Source organism: Chrysochloris asiatica, unplaced genomic scaffold (genome assembly GCF_000296735.1).
Source record: "Chrysochloris asiatica unplaced genomic scaffold, ChrAsi1.0 scaffold00104, whole genome shotgun sequence".
NCBI classification, from domain to species: Eukaryota; Metazoa; Chordata; class Mammalia; order Afrosoricida; family Chrysochloridae; genus Chrysochloris; species Chrysochloris asiatica.
In genome coordinates, this window is record NW_006408622.1 from 6,425,383 (window position 1) to 6,449,179 (window position 23,797).

General features: G+C 43.3%; 1 protein-coding gene across 1 annotated transcript in view; it reads left to right on the plus strand.

Moving 5' to 3' along the window:
• The first annotated feature begins 13,273 nt into the window (after nucleotides 1–13,273).
• DPY19L3 (dpy-19-like 3 (C. elegans)) overlaps nucleotides 13,274–23,797 on the plus strand; it is a 98,497-nt gene continuing 87,973 nt past the window's right edge. Inside the window, exons 1-2 of the mRNA XM_006867305.1 lie at nucleotides 13,274–13,376; nucleotides 16,595–16,728. Of these exons, the coding sequence (XP_006867367.1) occupies nucleotides 13,274–13,376; nucleotides 16,595–16,728 (237 nt within the window). The remainder of the gene's footprint in view (nucleotides 13,377–16,594; nucleotides 16,729–23,797) is intronic.

Sequence of the window (23,797 nt, forward strand, 5' to 3'; positions counted from 1 at the left end):
CATTCGAGGAGCTGGATTATATGAAGAAGAACATGGCATAAGGATTGAAGGTAGATTTATTAACAACCTACAATACGCAGATGATTCCACCTTGCTTGCTGAAAACAAAGAGGACTTAAAATACTTACTGATGAATATTACCTTAGAAGCCAGGATGGTAACATTTTGTCTCTCACACTTCAGACATATTATCAGGAGGGACCAGTACTAGAGGACATTATGCTTGGTAAAGTGGAGGATCAGCAAAAACAAGGAAGACCCCTGCAAGGAAATGGATTGACACCGTGGCAGAAGTAATGGGCTCCAGCATAGTTGTAATTGTGAAGATGGTGCAGCAATGGGCAGTGTTTCCTTGTGTTGTGTATGGGGTCACTGTGAATCGAAACCAACTTTACAGCACTTAACAAGAGGTGGCTGTCCCCTTGTCATTTGGTATCCCTAATTCAACATACAAGTCTTCATTAAGCTGTTGAGGTAGTTTGAGTGCTAGCAATTTCCAGGGTTGGAGTTAGGACCTGTGAATCCCTTTGACACATAATGAGTCCTTCTGGCTAGCTCATCATTATTCATGGGTGGACTCACAAAGGTTTGGAAGGAGCACATGCTAAGCCTCCCTGCCGTACCTTAGACATAATTTAAGACTGGATAAAATGTATGGATTGGAATGTTAGAAACAAATGTATACATTTCTGGCTGAAAGTCTTTTTCCCTACAGAAAACAAAACCCAGAAACCCCTAACTCCACAATATATTTTAGCATCTGTCAGTAGGGAGAAGGAGCCTTGGTAGCACAATGGTTAAGTGCTCAGCTGTTAACAGAAACTTAGATGGTTCAAACCCAGTCAGATGCTCTGCAAGAGAAAAGACCTGGCATTCTGTTCCTAGAAAGATTTAAGCCTAGGAAACCCTATCCAGGACCTTCTGAAGGGATCCCTTTCAAGTAAGCTGTCAGTGGTAGCCAGGCACCATCTAGTTCTTTTGGTCTCAAGGTCATGAAGGCCGATGTTCCCATGGTCCTTTAGTCCATTGGACTGTTTGCATGAGTCTTCAATTTTCTTTACACTTTTTCTTCCAGATGGGGAGAGACCAATTGTTATTGTCGTTGTGTGCTGTCGAGTCGGCTCCAACTCATAGTGACCCTGTATAGGATGTCCAAGGAGCAACCGGTGGGTTGGAACGACCAACCTTGCAATTAGCAGCCCAGTGCTTATCCTTCATTGCCACACCAGGACTCCTGCACCTAAAATGGCCACTCCCAAGTCACTACTCACCAGAGGAGGACATAGAGCATTGTCTCTGTGGACTACGTATGCCAACAGACCTAGGTGTCCCCCAAAACCGTGGTCTCGAGCTCCAAGGTCCCATGACTCATTCCCTTAAGGTGTATGCTTATGGTTAAGAAGTTTGCAAACCTTTGCTGTATGAGTCACCACATTCATGGATATATTTATAGCACATCTAACTATACACAGAGAAAGATCCTGTCAAATCTATGTATGTGTGTGTATGTGGGGTTGGGGGGGGTGTATAGGCACACTCTCCCTCCCACACCTGTTCAGCCTGTGTGTCTGCCCATCCATTCTAGATCACCATGGTTGCAGGATGGTGTATCTAACGGGATTTACTTCTGTTAACCTTTGACTCCTGACTCCTGTGTCTTCCCTTACCTCCATTTTTTATTTCTTTTTGCGAATTAAAGGTTTAGAGTAGAACATCAGTTTTGCCCTCAACAAATCAATACGCTTTGATTCAATCGCCATGTCACATCACTTACCCCACTTCCTGCGTTCCTTGTTTCCATTCCTCCTCCTCCTTCCTCCAGCCTTCTGAATTTGACCCTTGGGTAAATGCTGCCCCGCTGATCTCGAATGGTGGCCCTTTCTATGGTGTTCATACCTCACTAGTATTGCTGTCCTTTCTCTATGTCCATATCTATTGCTTGGCTGAAAATTGAGTCATGGGAGTGAGTTCAGTTCCAGACCCGAAGGATGACCAAGGGCTGTAGTCTCTATCTGACCAGTATGCCTGATATTATGATTTTGAGTTTTTTAAAAAGTTTTTTATTGTGAATTGAGTGATGATTTACAGACAAGATCATCAGCTGTACATTCAACAAATCACTCTGTTTCATCTCAGTGATTACACTCCCTTCCATGCAACAATAGTTACCCAGCTTCCTCTCTGTGCTGCCTGTTTGCTTTCCACCTACCTTCCCGCCCCTTCTCAACTTTGTCCTTAGGGAAATGTTGTCCTTTTGATTTTGAATGACTAATCATTCCATGGTGAGCATCTCTTCTCTCTTTGTAGTGTTGTCCCCCTACCCACGCTCTACAGTTTGGCTGAAAATTGGACCACAGGGGTGAGTCCCTTTCCAGACCTGAAGGGTGGCTGAGGGCCATAGTCTCAGCTTCCTCCAGTCTTCTTTCAGATCCGTAAATCCAGTCTTTTTTTTTTTTGAGTTTTCTTCCACATTTCTCCCACTCTTTCTGGGACCCTCTAAAGTGGTCCCTTATTAGGGCAGTTGGTAGTGCTAGCCAGGCACTGTCTAGTACTTCTGGTCACCTCAGAGTTGTAGAGACTGGTGTTCATGTTTCATTAGTCTATTGGGCTGATTGATTCTTGTTGTTATTGTTATGTGCTGTGGAGTCGGTTCCGACCCATAGCGATCCTGTACAGGGTTTCCAAGGCTGTAAATCTTTACGTGAGCAGAAAGCCTCATCTTTCTTCCATGGAACAGCTGGTAGTTTTGAACTGCTGAACTTAAGGTTAACAGCCCAATTTGTAACCACTACGCTACCGGAGATTCTAAGTCTCTTCAGTTCAGATCACTCTTCTTTCTTCCACACATGGAAAGACTAATAGCTGCACCTTAGACAGCTGTGCATGAGCTTTCAAGAGCTCAGCCACTGCTCACCCAGGTGGGATTCATTTTGAGTTTTGTTCTATATTTTCTCCCATACTATCCAGGACCTTCTAAGGAGCTCTGGTAGCATAGTGGTTACGAATCGGGCTGCTAACCTCAAGGTCAGCAGTTTGAAACTACCAGCAGTTCCGCAGGAAAATGATTAGGCGGTCTGCTCCCGAAAAGATTTACAGCCTCAGAAACCCTCTGCAGAGTGGCTATGAGTCAGTACCGACTCCACGGTACTTAACAACAATCCAGGACCTTCTAATATGATCCCTTTCAGAGCAGTTGGTTGTGGTAGCCAGGCATCAGGGTCATGAAAACTGATGTTCACATGATCCGTTAGTCCACTGGACTGTTTCCACGAGTCTTAAATTTTCATCACTCCTTCCCACTGGACAGAGAGAGACCAGTAATTGCAACTCATGAAGTTTTAAGATCCCAGGCGCTCCTCACCAACAGGATGCAGAACGTTGTCTTTATGGACTATGTTATGCCAATGGCTTATGCCTCCCTCATTTTTTTGCTGACTTTCCTCTTACTGCATATTGTCTTCCCCTTCACTCAAGTTAATATCTACCCTGTAGCTAGTAATTTTTTCTCCTTCCCCTCCCACTCTTTGTAACCATCAAAGAATGTTTAATGTGAAAATCTTTCCTTGCCTTTTATAATAGTGGTCTTAGGAATTTTAAAGCAGAACCAAGTCTAGTGTAATGTCAATTCCTGTGACATTCTGGAATGATCTGTGAGCATTTAGGAAGATGAACTCTAGGACTTGGCATGGTTCCCTAAGAACCAAGCATATTAAATATGGGGTAGAATTCTGTAGACATGCCCTTTCTTTGTGGTCTCTGACTTTTGTATGCAAGGAACTGTGTAAAACAGTCCAGTGGGATCAGAGTTTCCATTTCCTTTAAGCCATTTTAAATACATAGGGAGAAACATTTTCTTTATAGAGTCTTGGTGTAGCATACTATAGGATAAGGCACTGGATGGCTAGGTCGGTTTGAACCACAAGGTCAGGGGTTCAAATTTACCATCCGCTCCTCTGGGTAGCTATGAGTCAGAACTGACTCGACAGCACCTAACAAGAAGTTAAAAAAAAAAAAAAATCATGGATTGTTTTTTGGAACCTAGACCTGGTGTGGTACTGTAGGATAAGCACTGGACTGCTAACTGCAAGGTCAGCAGTTCAAACATACCAGTCGCTCCTCAGAAACTCTACACAGGGTCTCTGAGTAGGAATTTAAGAAAAACAAAGGATTATGAAGTTTATCTGAGCAAATACACAAAAATTATAGCTAAGAAACATGTTTAACATAGTATAGTGAAAGAGCAACTGCAAATATCAGAACATGTGGAACTTTATTTTTTAGCTTTTTATTGTAAATTGAGTGAAATTTAATAGACAAGATCATCATTACTTCCATAGGTTTTGTTTCATCTAAATGATTACAATTCCCTGCCTGCAACAAGTTTTTCTGCTTCCACCCTATGGCTTCCGTTTTACATCTTTTAAAAAACCAAGAAAATAAACAAATAAACAAAGCAAAAGTATTTGATGTACACATATAAAACAAAAAATATTAATTTAAATGTCCAAAGGGCACATTTTGCTAGCCAGCCTCCTGCCTGCAGGCACACTGCTTTTCTCAGTCCATGGGCCTAGAGTCTGCAGCTATTCTAACTCTCCATGCCATTGCCTCTGTCACCATCTCTGCTGATGTCACTTTTCTAGGTAGGATCTCACGCTCCAGTCACGCTCTTCCTTCTTGATGGTGCTGGGATCATCTGTTCCTGAAATGAAAGATTAACTACTTCCCTTTCAGTGACACATCTACAATTACAATTGTGACAATCGCAATTAATCCTGCTAACAATTATTCACCATTGAGTCATAAAATCCTATCACCGTCATCCTTCATCATCCTTCATCCCCTTTCACCAGATCCATCTGGAAAAGGGGAAAATTATTCAGTGGAGACTCTACCTTACCATCCTCATTCTGAAACTAAGCACATTCATGAAAGCTTGTAAGCTGGCCACTTTTTGCCTTTATAGCCCCCCATTTTTTATAGACAAAAAACATGCGGAACTCTTACAAGAGGAGTTGGTTTTTGTTTTTAAACCACTGAAACACAATAAATAGTGCATTTACATAAAGACTATATACATATATCAATTTAATAACAATTGATATTAGTAGGATACAGACGATGGTAAAATAACCAACTATCCAATTAGAAAAAAACTATGTTCCCTTTGTAGTCCATCCAACATTGAAAAGATTTGATATTTTAAAACACTGTTGCCTTTAGGTGTCGCCAAGTCGGTTCTGACTTATAGGAACACTGTATAGGGTTCTCAAGGAGCAGCTGGTGGGTTTGAACCGCTGACTTATGGTTAGCAGTCCTTAAAAATACTAGAAGTATAAAAATGTATTTTTACAATGTTGGGTTGTGGCAGGCATGGCAGAAAACCCCCAAAGGTACAGAAGAAACATGGTAGCTTTGACAATATAAAAATGTAAAACGTTTGATCGTAAAATGTTGCAGACCGTGTAGGCCTGGTCAGAGGTTCGAGGCCCTATAGGCCCGAGTGTAACAAATGAGGCCACTGGCAGTCAATAGCAAATTGTTTTTCATCTTAGTGTTCAGTTATATTTATTAATTTAATACATGGAACCCTTGATAATCCACAGATAAATGTGATATTTTCCTAAAGCCGAAGACTGTAAAGGTTGCAAGGTCAAGCCTTCCTCCAAAGGATTAACTAAAAATATCTTAGCTACTTCACAGTTCTTTGTTCTACAGACAAAAAACCATCCTCCCTAATCCTTTTCCAGGTGCCGCCCAGGTGGGTCTCTGGAGTCCTCCTGCAGACCTGGCTCAGGAAGCTGAAACAGCAAGACTCCACCCAAGCTTTTGTCTTTACCTCTCACCTTCCCTCAACTGAGCTCAGGGCTGTAGATATGTTAATTGAGCCTGAGAATCCAAGTTGCGGGCCTGGGATTCGAACCAGTGAAGTACGATGTAAAGTTACCTGAATGTATGGAAAATTATTGATGCTAGCTGTATCCTGTTTTAGTCCCTCCCAGCTTGGTGTGAAGCTCCTCCCCTAAATAAAAGAGGCCCAGGCCTGCCCAAGGGTGCATTACAAGATGGAGGGCATGCAGTAAAGATTGCAGGGCAGTGAGTAGCTGCCTGCAGAGGCCACGATGCCTGTAGTCCCAAGTCTGCCCACCAGTGATGTATCCACCCCGGCTTTGGGGTGCCTCATTGTCCCCCTTCTTCTGTCTGTGTATTCTTTTGCTATCTCTATCGCTGCCAGGTATCTCCTCCTCGTGAACCGAACCCAGTCCCCGACAGTAAAAGATACTATATAGGTTGCACAACAATGAGCCTGTATCTGCAAAATGTTAATATTGATCATCTATACCAAATCCTTTGTGTCAAGATTTACAAATGTCCAAAATACCAGAGAAGCCAAAGCAAAGAAAAAGAAATGCAGCTAATAAGCCCATGATGCAGGTCTTCCGGCCACACTGAGCTGCACTTTATGAGGTCCACTGTAACTAATGCTGGCCCCAGTTGTGCCAGCGAGTCCACTTAGACTTCTAAACATCATGAAAACAAGCAGATTCCTTTAGGCTCTGCAGTCAGGCTAGGACGAGAACTCAGTGTATTTTGGTTCCTCGTTGAGTCCTTGCTCATTTGGTTAGAAATAGATGCAGGGATCCAGCACAAACCATCCCCACCTTTGCTGGATCGAAACTGAAGAGGCATTCTAACTGGCTTATTCATTCCCAAGACTTAGTCTCAGTAATGGGGGCCTACTGAAGTCTGAAAGCATTCTCTTGCTTAGTAAAGCAGTTTCATAGTATTAAAACAAAATAAGTAGCTGCTAATGAATATTATTTCCTTTATTCCAGGGATGTATTTTTTTTTCCCCAGAGAGAGACAATTTGTTAAGGAAAAACCCCTATAAAATGAGTGGAGAAACTATGATGTAAAAGGAATCAATTCACCTATGTATTTATTAAGCACTCAAATATATTTCATCTAAGGCATCATAACATTTAAAAAATTGGCAATATAGACCCTTCTCCCACGTCTATAATAGGAAAGATAAGACACCAACAACCATGCTGTAACATTAAAAAACCACCTGAAAAAACAGCTGGCATTTGCTTTTATTAAAGCCACCAACAGATACTCCAATTCATTTTCACAGACTGTGTGCTTGTTATTAAAAGCAAAAGACCCAACAAAGAAGCAAAATGTTCAGTTGAGGTTTCCTGGATGAAGTCATTTCCAGTTGAACTAGACCAATGAGCAGTATTTTCATAGGTGGAAGCCCAGGAGGGTGGTTCCGTATCAAGAATCAGTTCACTTGTAGTTTTAAGTGTCTACTCCTGGTGTGGTGCTGTGGGCTAATGCATCAGACTGCAAAGTCTTTTGAACTGCAAGGTCGGCGGTTCAAGCTCACCAACTGCTGCTCCTTGGAAACTCTATACAGGGTTTCCTATGGGTCGGAATCTACTCGATGGCACTTAACAACAAGTAAATGGTTTCACCAATTGTTTTTCACCCTGTGATTAGTTAACACGCAGGTATAGTCATACTTCCTTTTATTGCTTTACTGCCCTTAGCAAATACTATTTTTCACAAATTGGATAGTTTTCGGCAACCCAGCCCAAAGCAGCATTTGCTCACTTTGTTTCTTTTGTCACACTTTTTGGTAATTCTCACAATATTTCAATATTTTCCATAGTGACATTGCACACTTAATAGACTACAGTATAAACTTAAGTTTTATATGTACGGTTGTTGTTAAGTGCCATTGAGTCGATTCTGACCCATAGTGACTCTGTATATGGTTTCCAAAGAGCAGCTGGTGAACTTGAATCACCAACCTTGCAGTTCAAATGACTTTGCAGTCTGACACATTAGCCCACAGCGTCATACCAGGACTCCTTGTATGTACGAGGAAACCAAACAATTTGTGATTTGCTTTATTGCCATACTGACTGTATTGCAGTGGTATAGAACTGAGCCTTCATTATCTCCAAGGTATGCTGTATAAAGCACAGTCCCTGCTTACAAAAAAGGCTTACAATCTGTCACAGCAGATAAAGATACTCAGACCTTAACTGAACATTCAAAGGATTTACTGGGCACCAGAGAGACATCCAGGAGTCCTGGTGTGGTGCTGTGGGTTAACGCGTTGGACTGCAAAGTTGGTTTGAACCTTAAGGTCGGCAGTTCAAGCTCACCAGCTGCTCCTTGGAAACCCTATACAGGGTTGCTATGGGTCAGAACAGACTCAACAGCACTTAACAAGAGAGACATCTGAATGGAAAATCACCAGTTTCTATAGATGAAAATATAGCTATTTCAGGGAGCTGGTCCCGAGTGGTGACAGATATAGGATGAGAAAAACAAACTATCAGTTACTTTTTCAGTGAGGTCACAAAAGGGAGAGTTAAAGTGGAGAAAGGCTTCCAGTGTATACAAATGCTTACATGTATTTAAGCAGGCTAAAACCATACAATCATAATCATAGAATGTTTACAATGTAGCCTTTTCAGAACAGGTTACAAAAATGCCTATGGTTGATGTAAAACAATCCTTGAAGAACTCCTAACAATAATCAGTCTTGTTTTTAACTTTTTATTGTGAATGTTTACAGGGCAGAGCCCACACTTCATGTCAATGAATGCATTACAATTCCCTTAGCCCAGTTAGTCCTTGAGTCTTTTCCTAAGGCTCTTTAGAAACTGCTGGCTCCAGTGAAGACTTCTTGGTCTCTGGGGAAACTTGGTTAACAGTTGGTCCTAAGTTTCCTCATGAAACCTTATTATCAAAGAAATGTTAAGACCATTTTACACCAATGTGTTGTTAAGTGACATCAAGTTACTTCGGGATTGATAGCAACCCTGTATAGGGTTTCCAAGGAGCAGCTGGTGGGTTTGAACCACCCACCTTGCGGCTCACAGTTCAGTGCTGATCCTACAGCGCCACCCCAACATACGCATGTTAAAATCACCCTTCCTTGGGATGTAGTCCTTCCATATCCTGGTTTGGTTACAGAGAAAGCCTATCCTCAGTGATTTATGTTGTTAAGTGCCATGAGTCAGTTCTGATTCATAGCGACCCCTTGTGGACCAGTGCTTTCTTCCACAGCATCACACCAGGACTTGTGATTTATGGCTTCTAGCAATTAACATAGACAGTTAACAGAAGTTTACACTTAGTTGAGCAAACTTTTAGTCCTAGGCAGTGTGTAAGGGAGCAGTTTAATTTAGCAAGTTGTTATGAGACGCCATCGAGTAGGTCCCCACTCATGGGAGTCCTGGTGTGGCGCCATGTGCGCATGCGCCAGGCTGCAACGACGTTTTTGAACTACAAGGTCTGCGGTTCAAGTTCACCAGCTGCTCATTAGAAACCCTATACAGGGTCACTACGGGTCGGAATCAACTAGACGGCACTTAACAACAACAAGGTTCCAACTCATAGCAACCTTGTATAGGGTTTGTGGGAGTCCTGGTGTAGCGCTGTAGGATGCACTAGACTGCAAAATCGGTTTGAATTGCAAGATCGGTAGTTCCCAACTTACCAGCCGCTTCTGGAAACCATATACAGGGTCGCTATGTGTCGGAGTCGGCACTTAACAATATGGGGTTTGAGAGGAGCAGCTGGTGGGTTTGAACCGCCGACCTTGTGGTTGGCAGTCCAGTGCTGATTCAATGCACCACACCAGGAGTCCTAATTTAGCAAGTTGTTGTTAAGTACCGTGGAATCGGTTCCGAGTCACAGCGACCGTGCACAGGGTTTCCAAGGCTGTAAATCTTTGTTGTTGTTGTTAAGTGCCATCAACTCATAGCGACCTTATGCACAGCAGAACGAAACACTGCCGGATCCTGGGCCAACCTCACAATTGTTGCCACGCTTGAGCCCACTGATGCTGCCACTTTGCCAATCCATCTCGTTGGGGGATCACCCTCTTTTTCTCAGACCCTCCACCTTACGAAACATGATATCCTTCTCCAGTGACTGGTCCTTCCTAACAATATGTCCGAAGTATGAGAAACGAAATTTGGCCATCTTGGCCTCCAAGGAGCACTCTAGCTGCATTTCTTCCAACACAGATCTGTTAGTTCTATGGCAACCCATGGCACTTTCAATATTCTCCTCCAACACCATAACTCCTACGGGAGCAGAAAGACTCATCTGTCTCCCGTGAAACGGCTGGTAGTTTAGAACTGCTGACCTTGAGGTTAGCAGCCCGATTCGTAGCATTTAGTCTTGGTTAAAAAGGCTTTATAAATTTTTCATTTACAATCTAGTTTGGAGATGGCGTAGCATAGAGATTATTCTTTAAGAAAACCTTATCCGTACACATAGTATTTCCCCAACCCCCTTCTCAACTCTAAAGAGGAGTCTTTGGATATGCAAAAGTACCTCTGTGGGTATAAAGTGGAGGGCTCTCGCAGGTAGTAAATGACATAGTAGCAGCAATGGCGGGCATGGGGGCGCGCCAGGCCCTGAGGCCCTGGAAGCTGAGCAACATCAGAGTGGCCTGACAGCTTCTGCTCAGGGCGCCCCCATAGAAGGGGACAGACAGGAAGCGTTATTTCAGCCGAACAGCCCACCCAGCGGCTCCGACCTGAGGTTACCCTTTCACCGGAGCAATCGGGCCTCAACTCCCATGCGACCCATCTCTCGCTCTGGCCTGGTGATGACCGGCGTCTGCGGGACCCAAGAAGACCTCCGAGTCTCGGGGACTGCGGAAGGAGTCCGGGTACGCTGGTCTGGGTACCCGAGAGACCAAGACAGCGGGAGGAACCAGACAGGCTCCTAAGAGCGGAAGTGCACCGCTTCCTTCCGGCCGGCGCCGCACGAGACGGGGAGGGGCGCGCCGATATTGGGCGGGGACTTGCGTTGACGGACGGTCGCCGGGACCAATGGACACAGCCACAGCTGCCCTACCTCTCTGGCGCGCCCCTTCCCGGGGGCTGCTGACGGCCCCCAGCTCCCCATTTTCTCGGTGGTGCACTGACCTCCTCCGGGACCGCGTCTTTCCATTTTCACAGGCTGCTACGGACTGCTGTGCGGCGCGGGAACGGAGGTGAGTACGCTGTTCTCCGCCTCCTCGCCCGGCCGGCCTCCTTCTCCGCTAGGAGCCGCCGAGAGGACGGCTGAGCAGCCGCAGGTTGGTGGCGGCGCGGCGGGCCGCGAGTGGCGGGAGCGAACGCTTGGGCGCCAGGGTTCCGCGGTCGGCCGGGCCCCTTCCGCGTCCTGCTGGGTGGCGTTTCGCGGAATCCGAGTAGACGACCGAAAGTCCCGCCCGCCGTGCGCGGGCCCCGGAACTCGGGACGAAACACGGGGTCGGGGGCTCGAACTCGCGAGTGAGGAAGTTTGCAGAATTGCCTTCTCGGGAGACTTCTCGATAGTTGGCCGCACGGCAGAGCGGGAGGCGGGGGCTGGGCTCGGACCTGGACAGAGCTGCTGGGAGCTGGGTGAGTGAGCTTGTTAGGTGCCTGGCAGCCCCGGGGCACTGATGTGAGGCTGCTGGGTGGGTGCGAGGAGGGACGCGCAGGTACCCTGCGGCACCCACGAGATGCTCGGTGCGTAGCAGTCATTCTTGGTAACGGAAGGGTTTGCTTTTGCTCGTTTCAAACGTTTAAACTGGCATCCCTTTTCATTTGAAAGAGGAACTTTTGTTCCATACTTTATGGGATTATTACTGCGTGACACCTAATTGGCGCTTACATACAATAAGCTTGTGTGAAATGTGGGTTTTAAAAACTCCTCTCTCCCTTTTAGAAAGGGCATGCCTATCTCTAGAAATAGATCATTTGGGGAGTAAATCCACTTCTGACAGTACCTCGTTCCCAGCACTCCTTTTTCCATCTTTGCCCGGGATTCTCCATTTTCAGTGCCTGGAAGCACCTAAGTCAGTTTTATTGTTTTTTTTGGTATGAAAGAACAAACGGTTTAATGTTGGTTCCTCTTTTCGATAGAGCAAAAGTGTTTTCCTTTCGTAATTAGTAAACTGTCCAAACAATCATATTAGGTTACTACTCTGTATTTAATAAATAATCGGTAAAGTGCGGTTCATTATTCAGTAGAGTGAAGCAAAATGTTCCAGGGGCCTAACTCATCATTGCTGCCACCTCCCCGCTACCACTCACCGGCCTCCCACTTGCTACTTCCAAACGCAGCTCCTGCTCCCTGCAGTTACTCCCACTGTGGCTCCCTGAGATCTGAAGGGATCTCAGCTGCCTGATTGGCACCCCCACTTCCCTCCCCCCTGTCATCACCACTGAGGCATAATCCTCAGGCTTTCAGGGTAAATTGTTTTCAGGAACATCATTTTTTACCTGAGATACACCAACACACACACACACACACACACACACACACAAACCCGTGGAGTTAAGAGTCAGTTTTGACTCACAGTGATGTTTCCAAGAATGTGAATCCTGGTGTGGTGCTGTAGGATAAGCACTCGTCTGCAAGTTCGGTGGTTCAATTCCACCAGGCACACCTCGGAAACCCTATACAGAGTTGCTGTGAGCCAGAACTGACTTGATGGGACTTAACAACAAACAACAAAATCTTTATGGGAGCAGCTGAGGTGCTGGTAGGTTTGAACTGCTGACCTTGTGATTAATAACCCAGTTCAGAACTCAGAGGGCCACCAGGATTAGTTCTTTAAAGTCAGACTAGAAACACATTTGCTCCTACGTGTTCAACTCTATGAGAGAGACAGAAAGCCTACTGTTACCTATAGAACTGTGGCAGTTCCATGAAACCATATGAATTTTGTGACAGGTTGCATCAAGACTGCTGTGGTTCATAGAGGAATATCAACAGGAAGTAAGCCAACAGGAAAGAAGGCTTACTAGAAGAAGCGGGGGGTGGGGGGTTATCCCTGTCGCTACTGGGATTCTTAACCCTACACTAGTTATGGTGTGTTGCTGTAGGATAAGCACTGGATCACAAGGTCTATTTGAATTGCAAGGTCAGTGGTTCAAACTCACCAGTTGCTCCCTGGAAACCCTATATAGTTGAAACCGACTCAACAGCACTTAACAACAACAACGCTTATAAGTATGTGTTATTGCATGACACTTAATTGGCACTTATGTACAAAATAAGCTTAGTTTTAAAGGCTGGTTAAGATTTAGATGGGGAAATGGGGGTGGGCATGCTAAGCAAAGGAAAATAGCACAAAATTAAGTCCAGCACAGATGAGTGCGGAGGTGTACTGGGGAGGGAGGGTACTGACATATGGGCAGATCAGTTATTTCTATGTTGCTTGTAGGAGTGTTTGGAAGAACAATGCATGTAAGTCTTTGACATGATGTCCATCCGACAAAGAAAAGGAATAAAAGCCACAGAAATTTCTGAGGATTATCCAGCACCAGAAGAAAATGTGAAGTTGGAAAATAAATTGCCATCTGGTACGTGATTTAAAGTAAAGCAGGCATGTGGGATTACTTTGATTTCTGCGCATTAAAAATGTCACCAATAAGACAAAAATTCGGGGAAACTGTTCTAGTACCCTACTGTTTTGATTTTGCAATTGATTTGATTTTAATTGGCTTATTTAGGTTTTACAGTTAGGATTAAATTAAAGATGAAAGAGCTTTGATTAGAACCTCTGATTCTCAGTTATCTGATCATGATGCTCTAGATTAATGCTTTTCCCCACTATTCAGGTTCCAGTCTTGTTCTCATTTTTCTGGCATATGTATAGATATGTATATATACATACACACACACACATGCACACACATACACACACATACACACACACACACACACACACACTGCATATTAGGCAGCCTGCGCTTGGGTGAGTTTTCCATTTCGTTTAAGTATTCAAACAGTCAAAAGTCTTACATTATTTTCAGTCAGATTCCTGAAGTTTTCTCCTTTGCTTTGTTTTGGTGGGAAAGTAGTCAGAATTTGATAAATTATTTATTTAACACTAAAAACTGTTATTAAACTGTACACCACCAAATGCCATTAATTACCAACTTATGCCTCCTGCGTTGCTTTCTTAAGTAAGCCGCGTTGGGATTTTAAAAGGAAACCTGAAAATTGCTATCCATTAGCCATTGTAGATACCTCAGAGAGTTTACATCCATTGTAGCTGTGTTCACTCCTGTCTGCCTGGGTTGGTAATTTGTGACGTTATCTGTATCGGAGAGGGGAGGCAGTGCCGTCCAGTTTAGCTATTAGCAGTGATGTGTTTTATGTGATATAGACAATGCAAATTCAAGTTGATATTCTTCCTGAGGGAGATATATATACCTTTGGAGTTTAAAATCAAAGCATTGCTTATTCATATCAGGAAAACTGAGGAAAAGCAAAGAGGAAAGGAAAACCACCCTTGCCATCCACTCATAATGAGGCAGCTGCCAATGGCACGGGGGTGATGTTTCCATCTAAATGCTGCTTGTTCTCTGCATGTGTGTACTCACAAGCATTCAGATGTCACTGCTTTCCTTCTTTTAAGACGAATATGTCATAAGTCAGTAAATAAGAAAAAATTATTGTGGAACAAACACTATATGCCACATTTTTTTCAACATTTTTTTGCCTGTACAATTCAATGGCATTAATTACCTTTATCATATTGTGCAACCATCACCACTATTGTTTTCTACATTTTTCTATTGTCTTTAACAAAAACTTAGTCCCTCCCCTGCACTAACTCCCATTTTTCCCTCCCGTACACTTTGTTGTTAAGTGCCATTAAGTCAGTTTCAATGCATAGTGACCTTATATAGGGTTTCTGAGAAGCAGCTGGTGGGTTTGAACTGCTGACCTTGCGGTTAGCAGTCCAGTGCTTATCCTACAGTGCCACACCAGGACTCCCATCTTAGTAACCACTGATAATGTTTTGATCTCTATACATTTGTCAATTTGAGATAATTTCATCTAAGTGGGATCTTAAATGTTTTACAAATATTGCCTAAGACTGTATAGCTGGGTGGCAGCCATTGAGTTGACTCCAGCTCATGGTGGCCTCGTGCGCCAACCTCATGATCACCAGCACTAATCCATGGTGGCTTCTGTGCTAATCCATCTCAGACTGTCCGTCCCCCCCACTGTCCCTCTCCTTCACCAACGTGACGTCCGCTAGCAAGTGCTTCCTCCAAAAGACTTGATCAAAGCAAGCTAGTTGAGCAGTGTTTGTGTTGTGACCTACAACACAACAATGGTTAGTTTTCAGAAGTGGATCGCCAGGTCTGTCTTACTAGTCTGTCTGAATCTTCTACTCCACCTAACCCTGTCTGGCAGGGGGACCGTGCTGGTGTTTGAAATAAGGGTGGTATAGTAGTATCCTTTGGCAACACAGTATCCTGCTATATAGCTGGAGCAGAATTGATTAAACTAATTCCTGTTGTTCAGTGTTGAGGTGATTTTCTAACCTTTTACTGATGCATATGGCACTGTAATAAATATCCTTTGGCCAAATGTTCTTTTATAACGTTAATTATTTCCTTGGGGTATATGCCTAGATTGGAATTACAGGTCATGTGGTATGTTCACTACCACATTGCCTTTTAGAGAGGTACCTGTTTGTGATTTTACCAGCAGCATTTCATACCTGTTCATCTTATATGCCATTACCAAAACAGATTCAAAGAAGTTTAAGCAAATTGGCTAAGCAAACCAAACCCACTACTGTCAAGTTGATTTTGAGTCATCGCACCCAACTGTCCCATAGGGTTTCCAAGGCAGTCAATCTTCATAGACGCCGACTACCACTTCTTTCTCCCATGGAGCAGCTGGTGGATTTGAACTGCCAACTCTCTGGTTAGCAGCTGAGCATTTTAAACACTGCACCAACAGAGCTCCTTGAAACTGACCAAGATAATAGAAATTATAACTCAGTGTTTTGAATTTAATTTCCACAACACTAATGAAGTTGAGTCCTGGTGTGGCACTGTGGGTTAATGCACTAGAATGCAAGATCAATGGTTCAAGCTCACCAGGTGCTCCTCGGAAACCCTATTCAGGGTTGCTGTGGGTCAGAACTGACTCAACAGCACTTAACAACAGCAATGAATTTGAACACTTTTATCTGCCCTACTTATTAGCCATTTTATTCTTTTGTGCGTGACCTATTCATGACCATCATTATTTTTCTATTGCTATTAGAATATTCATATGTTTTATTGTCCTGAGAAGATTTATCATGTGTCAAGGATATTTAAGCTTTATTATGTGTGCTGTAAATGTTTTTCATAGTTTACCTCACCCTTAACTTGGTTATGATGGATTGGTTTTGCTATGTGTTATTTTTTCAAGTTACCAAATTTTTGGTACCTAAGCTGCAAGTTGTGAATAGATGATTTAAAAGACTATTTCTGTCCTCTGTATATAATTCATTTACCTCTGTGTCTAGCAAACTTCCCCCAAAAGTTCACTTTCTGGTTGGAAAAAAATGGACAAGTGAACAGTTGGATGCAGTGGAACAGTGAAATAAAAACTAATAAAAGTAAGAAACAAGATTTGTGGAATCAAAGAAAAGGAGCCCCTATCTGTTGAGGAGAGGGGACGCTTTGCTAGTGAGACAGGGACCTGGAGCTCGATCACTTGAAGTAGAATTATGAATTCCAAGTGCTCTCCTGATGTGTTTTTAATCTGTTCCATTTTATAATAGGTTGTGCCAGTGGAAGACTCTGGAAGATTCTGTCGTTTACGATTGGTGGAACCATCGCCCTTAGCATTGGACTGCTTACATCTGTCTACCTTGCCACTTTACATGAAAATGATTTATGGTTTTCTAACATTAAGGTATGGGGCTTTTATGACCATTGTATGTTTTCCTTATTGGTGCCTCCGTAATAGGAGTACTGGTGTGACACTGTAAGGTTAGTGCTGGACTGCTGAGTATAAGGTTAGTGATTCAAACCACCAGCCTGCTCCTTGGAAAACCTCTATAGCAGGGATGGGGAACCTTTTATTTGCCAAAATTTATAACATTATTCATGAACCATATAAAATTATCAACTTAAAAATTAGCCTGCTTTATTTAAAGGTCAAACATTTAATTAATTCACCCCTCATGTGATGGCTGGGCTCATGGTGTGGCTCTGTAGGATCAGCTCTGCACTGCAAACCACAGGGTCAGCAGTTCAAACATATCAGCTGCTCCTTGGAAGCCCTATACAGGGTCTCTGTGAGTCAGAACTGACTCAACAGCACTTAACAGTAACAGTGTGATGGCTGGGACTGTGGTTGCCTTGGCAGGGCCAGACCAAATGATTTTGTTCCTCACCGTGTTCTACCGGGTCAGTATGAGCCAGAACCATCTGGATGGCACTTAACAACAACCACCTCTGTAGTAAGTCATATAGATGCATAAAGACAATGCAGTTTTGCCATAAAGAATCCAATCTTAGTTTAAAACAACATGGTGTAACATAGTTTTTATGATCTGCCTTTTCTTTGTCATTAACTAACTTCAGTTATGTAGCCAGTATTCTAACTGACAGTATTTTTCAAACTCTGCATTGTGAAATTGGGTAGTAAAACTAGTAGGTCGAAGGTACTTAGCAACAAGTAGGTCTGGAGAGCACAGTGACTCCATACGAAAAACACTATATTAGGAACCAGAACAGGGTCTGCGGCTAGAGCCCGCCAGCTGCGCCCTGAGAGAAAGATGAGGCTTTCTGAAAGCTCCTGCAAAGGTTTTGAGAAAAGCCTCAGAAACCCTGTACGAGGTCACTGTGAATCGGAACCAGTCTCAACGACACTTAACAACAAACACTACTAGTAGGTCACAGGTTAAAATGTTTTTTAAAGATAAAATGAAGTAGAAAAGAGAATATGACAATACATCACTTAGAATAGAGTTGTAGTGATCCAGTTCTGTGAAATAAGCCTTGCTGGCGCAGCAGTTATGCACAGGCCTCCTAATGAAAACGTCAGCGGTTTGAACCTGCCCGCAGCTCCCTGGGAGGACGCTAGGGCTGTCTACTCCTATAAAGATTAAAAGCAGCTCTTTACCACCCAGTCCATTCTGACTCGTAGGGACCCTGTAGGGCAGAGTAGAAGGGCCTCATAAGGGCTCCACGGTTGTTAGTCTTCATGGAGACAGATTGCCACAGGCTTGTCTGTGAAGTAGCTGCTGAGTTCAAATTGTGACCCATACAGTTAGCAGCCGAACACTTCACCACCGCATCACCTGTTCTCCCGTGTGCCTCTGCATCCGAATCAACTCAGCGGCACACAACAGCATCATGCTGTGCAGACATGGTCACACTATATAGTGTGGTGTTTACTGTGAGATACAGTCCAGTGCCTTAAACCATGGAGTCTGAGTCTGGCTCCATCGATGGACCTCAGTGTGTCCATGACTCTACAATATCACATATGAGTGGTGTTGTGTGTGTGCTTACCCGCACAGGCATGCCCACTTCTGGGGAAAAGAGCCATACTTCCCAGCACATTCTCAAGAGGGCTGGTGACTCTACGTCACTTTATTTGGTTTTTTTTCTTTCTCCCTCTTAGAGTCTCTGTCTCTCTTCTTTAAAACATCTGGAATCCCTCTTGGCATTGTTTTCAGAACTAACATCACACTTAAACAAGGACACTTACATGCTGCCAGTTTTATATACCTTGGTTTTGATCCAAAATACCATGTTTACCCTTGCTTACTAACCAAGACTTACGATGACTTCATTGCTTGCAAAGGTAAAATTCATTCAAAGACCAAAGACCTCTTATGTATGGTTGTGGTGGTAGTGTGCTGTATGGGGTTTCCGAGGCTATAAATCTTTATGGAAGCAGAAAACCTCATCTTTCTCCCACGGAATGGCTAGTAATTTTGAACTGCTGACTTTGAGGTTAGCAGCCCAACTCATAACCATTACTTTTATTATCTATGTTGTTGTTAAGTGCTGGCGAGTCTGTTCCAACCATGCCAACCCTGTATACCGTTTCCTAGGAATGACTGGTGAGCTTGAACCGCCTACTTTGTGGTGCAAACCAACTTTGCACTCCAGCACATTAATCTACAGTGCCACCTCAGGACTTAGTATCTATAAGAATTGCTGCACTATCTAAAGATGGTTCTCCAAGAGTCTTCCAAATTGTTTTGCACTTTGGTTCATTATTGGAATGATCGTCAAAGGAGACAACATTGAGTAGCAAATTTAATTTATATTACTAAGTTCTGGTTTGTATCCTTTAAAAACCAGCAGCATTACTTTATGGGACCTCTGGGTCGTGCAGTTAACACACTCACTGCTAGCTGAATGAATGGAGGTTCAAGCCCACCTAGAGGTGCCTCGGAAGAAAGACCTGGCCATCTACTGCTGCGAAATCAGCTCTTGGACAAAACCCTGCGGCGCGTAGTTCTACCTAAACACACAGGGAATTGCTGAGTCAGAATCTACTTTACAGCAACTGATTTTGGCTTTTTATTATTGCTTTATAGAGATGATTGTGTCTTTGCATGTATTTTTCTATACGTTATCAGCGTACCAAAGAATAAGAATTCTTATATTTCAGTGACAATTGGTAGATGTATCTTGTCAAGAAAAATTGTCCTCACCTATTATCTCTTTAAAGAAGCCTTGGTAGCATAGTGCATTACGCCCTGGGCTGTTAAACGTAAGGTCAGTAGTTCAAATCTTCCCAGCCGCTTTGTGGGAGAAAGATGAGGCTTTCTGTTTCTGTAAAGATTTACAGCCTCAGAAACACTTATACAGGATCGCTGTGAGTCGGAAGCGACTCACTGTAACACAACCACCGTATCTCTTTAAGGGAGTGCAGTGGCTCTGCAGCACTGGACTGCAAACCACAAGGTCAGTGGTCCTAGTCCACCAGCTGCTCCACGAGAGAAAGATGAAGCTTTTTGCTCCTGCGAAGATTTACTGCCTCAGAAACCCTATATAGGGTCACTGTGAGTTGGAAACAACGCAACAGCATGTGAAAACAACATACCGCTTTAAGATAAAATACAAACAGGTTCCCTAAAATTAAGCAATGTAATGGCACTGTAGGATAAGCACTTGACTGCTAACCACAAGGTTGGCAGTTCAAACCCACCAGTCTCTAGGGACTGGTCCCTTCTGAGAACATGTCCAAAGTCTGAGAGACAAAGTCTGGCCATGATGGTTTCTAAGGAGCATTCAGGCTGGACTTCTTCCAGCACAGATTTGTTTGTTATTTGGACTGTCCATAGTGCTTGGACCCCTATGCAGGGTCACTATGAGTTGGAACTGATTCAACGATGCTTAATAACAACAACAACATTTATTTATAAGGCAGATATTTTGAATAAAAGAAGTATCCCTCAGTATTTTAGCTAAAATTAAGTGTTAATAATTGTATAACTGGAGTTCTGGTGAGGCACTGTAGGATAAACATTGGCTTATTAACCCTAAGGTTGGCAGTTCAAACCCACCAGGTGCTCTTGTAGATCCTGTACAGAGTTGCTGAGTCGGAACTGACTCAATGGCACTAAATATCGACAGCAATTTTGTAGCTAGTTATTCTGAAACAGATAACTTAATTATAAACTAAGTTTCACTTTGTAATTTAAAAACTATAAGTGGCCTTGCTAGTATTCTTAAAACACCCATTATTAAAAACCAGAATATCTTTTGTTTTTCTGTAAAAAATCAATGTTTCTCAAAAAAGTGTAAATTCACCAGATTAAGGAAGTCACTATACATTATTTTTTACCTATTCTGGATACACTGAGGACCTACTGTGTGGATAGCATTGAATTAGACATTATGATTTTTTTTTTTAAGCATATATTCCAGTATAGTAAAATAAAAGGAGCTCTGGTTATGAGTCAGACTGCTAATCCGAAGGTCAGCAGTTCGAAACTTGTCAGCAGTTCTACAGGAGAAAGATGAGGCTTTCTGTGCCAAAACCATATACAGGGCAGCTATGAGTTGGAACTGACTCCGTGGCACATAACCACCACCACCACCACCAATATAATAAATGCATTCATTAAATATATATTAAATACCTACAGTAAACCAGCATGGAGTCCTGGTGTGACACTGTGGGTTAATGCGTCAGACTGCAAAGCCGTTTGAACTGCAAGGTTGGTAATTTAAGCTCACCAGCCGCTCCTTGGAAACCCTATCCAGGGTCGCTATGAGTCGGAACCAACTCAGTGGCACTTAACAACAACAGTAACCAGCAATACTATGTTCCATGACAGCAATGCCACTAAATATGATATCCTGCCCTCAAGTAGCACATGATACAGGTAAGTATGCAGGACATCCACAATTAGCACATATAACATGACCAAATGTAAGCCACATGCTGTGTGCATAAGTAGTATTGTAAGGTATACAGGAAAGGAACCCTAAGGTAATGTTAGGGAAATGATCAGGGAAAGTTTGATAGAAGTGATGACAAGTGAGACTGGAATTTGTTGTTGTGAAGTGCCATCGAGTTGGTTCCGACTCATAGGGACCCTGTACAGAGTTTCCGGTGAGCAGCCGGTGAGTTTGAACGGCTGATCTTGCAGTTCAAACCGACTCTGCAGTCCAGTGCATTAAGCACAGCACCACACCAGGACTCCTAAGAACCCACAAATCCTAAGAGAGGAGACATGTAGGAAGTTCATGAGGCAAGATAGCTTGGAGTGTTGGCAGTATGGAGCACGACTGGAGCCTAGACAAGGAGACTGAAGACAATGGGAATGGTAAGCAGGCCACATCATGAAGGACACTGTCTCATATACCACCAGGGCAGTCACGGCCAGTGCAGTGAAATCAGAATGGACCCACATTCGCAGAATGTGAATTGACTATAACAGGAAATTAAATGGGAAAAGATGATGGGTCGAAGCCTTGGGATAAGAGACTGGAAGGCTAGTGAGCTCTCTCAGGAGCCGGGTGTAGGAGCGTGGGTTACTGAGAGGACTGGGGAAAGCAACACTCAGAGCAGCGTGCTTGGCCACATCTCTGCTCGGAACACCGTTGTTTCCAACTCTGCCGGGCAAGAGATTAAGGTGCTGTGCAACTTGCAAGCTGCTCTTGTTTTCTGAGAGGGAGATAGTTTCTAGTAGGGTGTCGACCTATCATTTTTCCTATTCTGGCTGTCATTCCACATTTTTATAAATTTGGATCCGTCCTAGTTTTACTCCACCTCCACGACTGAACTGGTTTGGATTCCTGTGTATCACTGATAACAATAGTAGTGAGCCCTGATTTTAATAAGGCAGTGATGTCATCATATTGGTATTTTAGAAACATGTGAAAAATGGATTTAAGGAGGACAAAAGTAAATTCAGAGGAAACATGGCATAATGCAATTCAGTGATCTAAGTAAAAGTCAGTGTTGTGTAGTAGTAATGGAAATGTGTTTATTTACTTGCTGTTTATTGAATACATTCTGTAACTCTAGGAAAAGCGCTGGACTGCTAACCACATGGTCAGCTCTTTGAATCTAGTAACTTCTTTGAGGAAGAAAGTTGAGATGTTTTGTCCCTGCAAAAATGCACAGCCTATATAGTATCATTCTGAGTTGGAACCAGCTCTAAGGTAGTTAACAACAACTGTGCCAGATACTCTGCTGAGTCCTGGAAATATAGTATTGATTGTAACATGAACTTAAATCTGATGAGAAGAAACCAATCAGAAACTAACTGGAAATGATAAAGCACATAGTGAACGTCAAATGGGGGTAACGCAATAGTTACTGGAAGGCTATTAGAAATTGGGAGTTAAGGCAGGCCACTTTGAGGACAAGACATATAAATGAGACTCCAGTATTAAAAAGAGAACTATCCAGGCTAAAATCTATGATCGCATTCTAAGGAGAGGGAACAGCAAGTGCAAAGGTGGTTACGATGGTAGTAAACTTGGCCTGTTTTGTGAACAGTGAGAAGATGACACAAAAGAGGGAAAGGTTCGATCAGAGAGTGCGCTGTCGGCCGGGCAGGAGTTGGCAAGAAGTGGACAGTCAGTAGCTTTTCCTGAGGGAGACCTGAAAGGACATTTGTTGTTTATGCCGCAGGCGACTGAGAGGGCAAAATCATCAGAGCTTTCTCCCAGCAGAGGATGGGTGGGTGGATGTGCCATTTCACTGTGATAACAAACACAATGCGAGGCACAGATCTGGGCAGCAAGGCAGGAAGTGATGAGATCGGCTTTGGATGTGTTGAGTGAGTCACTTTTGAAAGTCCAAGTGGAGATACAAGGGTGAGTTGACAAGTATTGCTGCAGAATCCTTTGTTGTTGTTGTTGTTAGGTGTGTCAAGCTTATTCCGACACAAATCTATGCACTGCCAGTCCTGTACCATCCTAATAATTGTTATGTTTGAGCCCATTGAAAATACAAATTGTGAAGCTGTTGTTTCTCAGCATATACTCCCTGTCTAAGTCTATACACTTCTGAAGATCATGCTTCTCTCTCTGTCACCCTTCCCACAAAGGACTCTGTGCTCTTCAGTTTATACTGTGTCCAAATGACAGTTTGTCATCATCAAGGGACTCAACTTGTTTTCCTTTCGAATGTTCTTTGAGTTTGAGGAACAAAATGGTCTGGAAGGGCTAGATCCAGGCTGTAAGGTGGATGAGGCAAAGTTTCCCAGCAAAATGCCTTGAAGAATGAACAAGTGCATTGTCGTAATAAAAAGAATTCCTTAGTGCCACTTTCTTGCTCTTTTTCTCACCCATGAAGTTTTTCTACTAAAACTTCTTAATAGTCTCCCCATGATAGATCATGGTAATCCCAGAAACAGTCTCTGTAACCTTCTGAGTTGACCTCTCTGCCTTGAATTGAACTGCCTCCCCACCCACCCCCACCTCCTTAGAAGGCACCGTAACGAGACTAAGAAAATTCAGGTGTCTGCAGCCATCTGCTGACTACAGAGGCATAT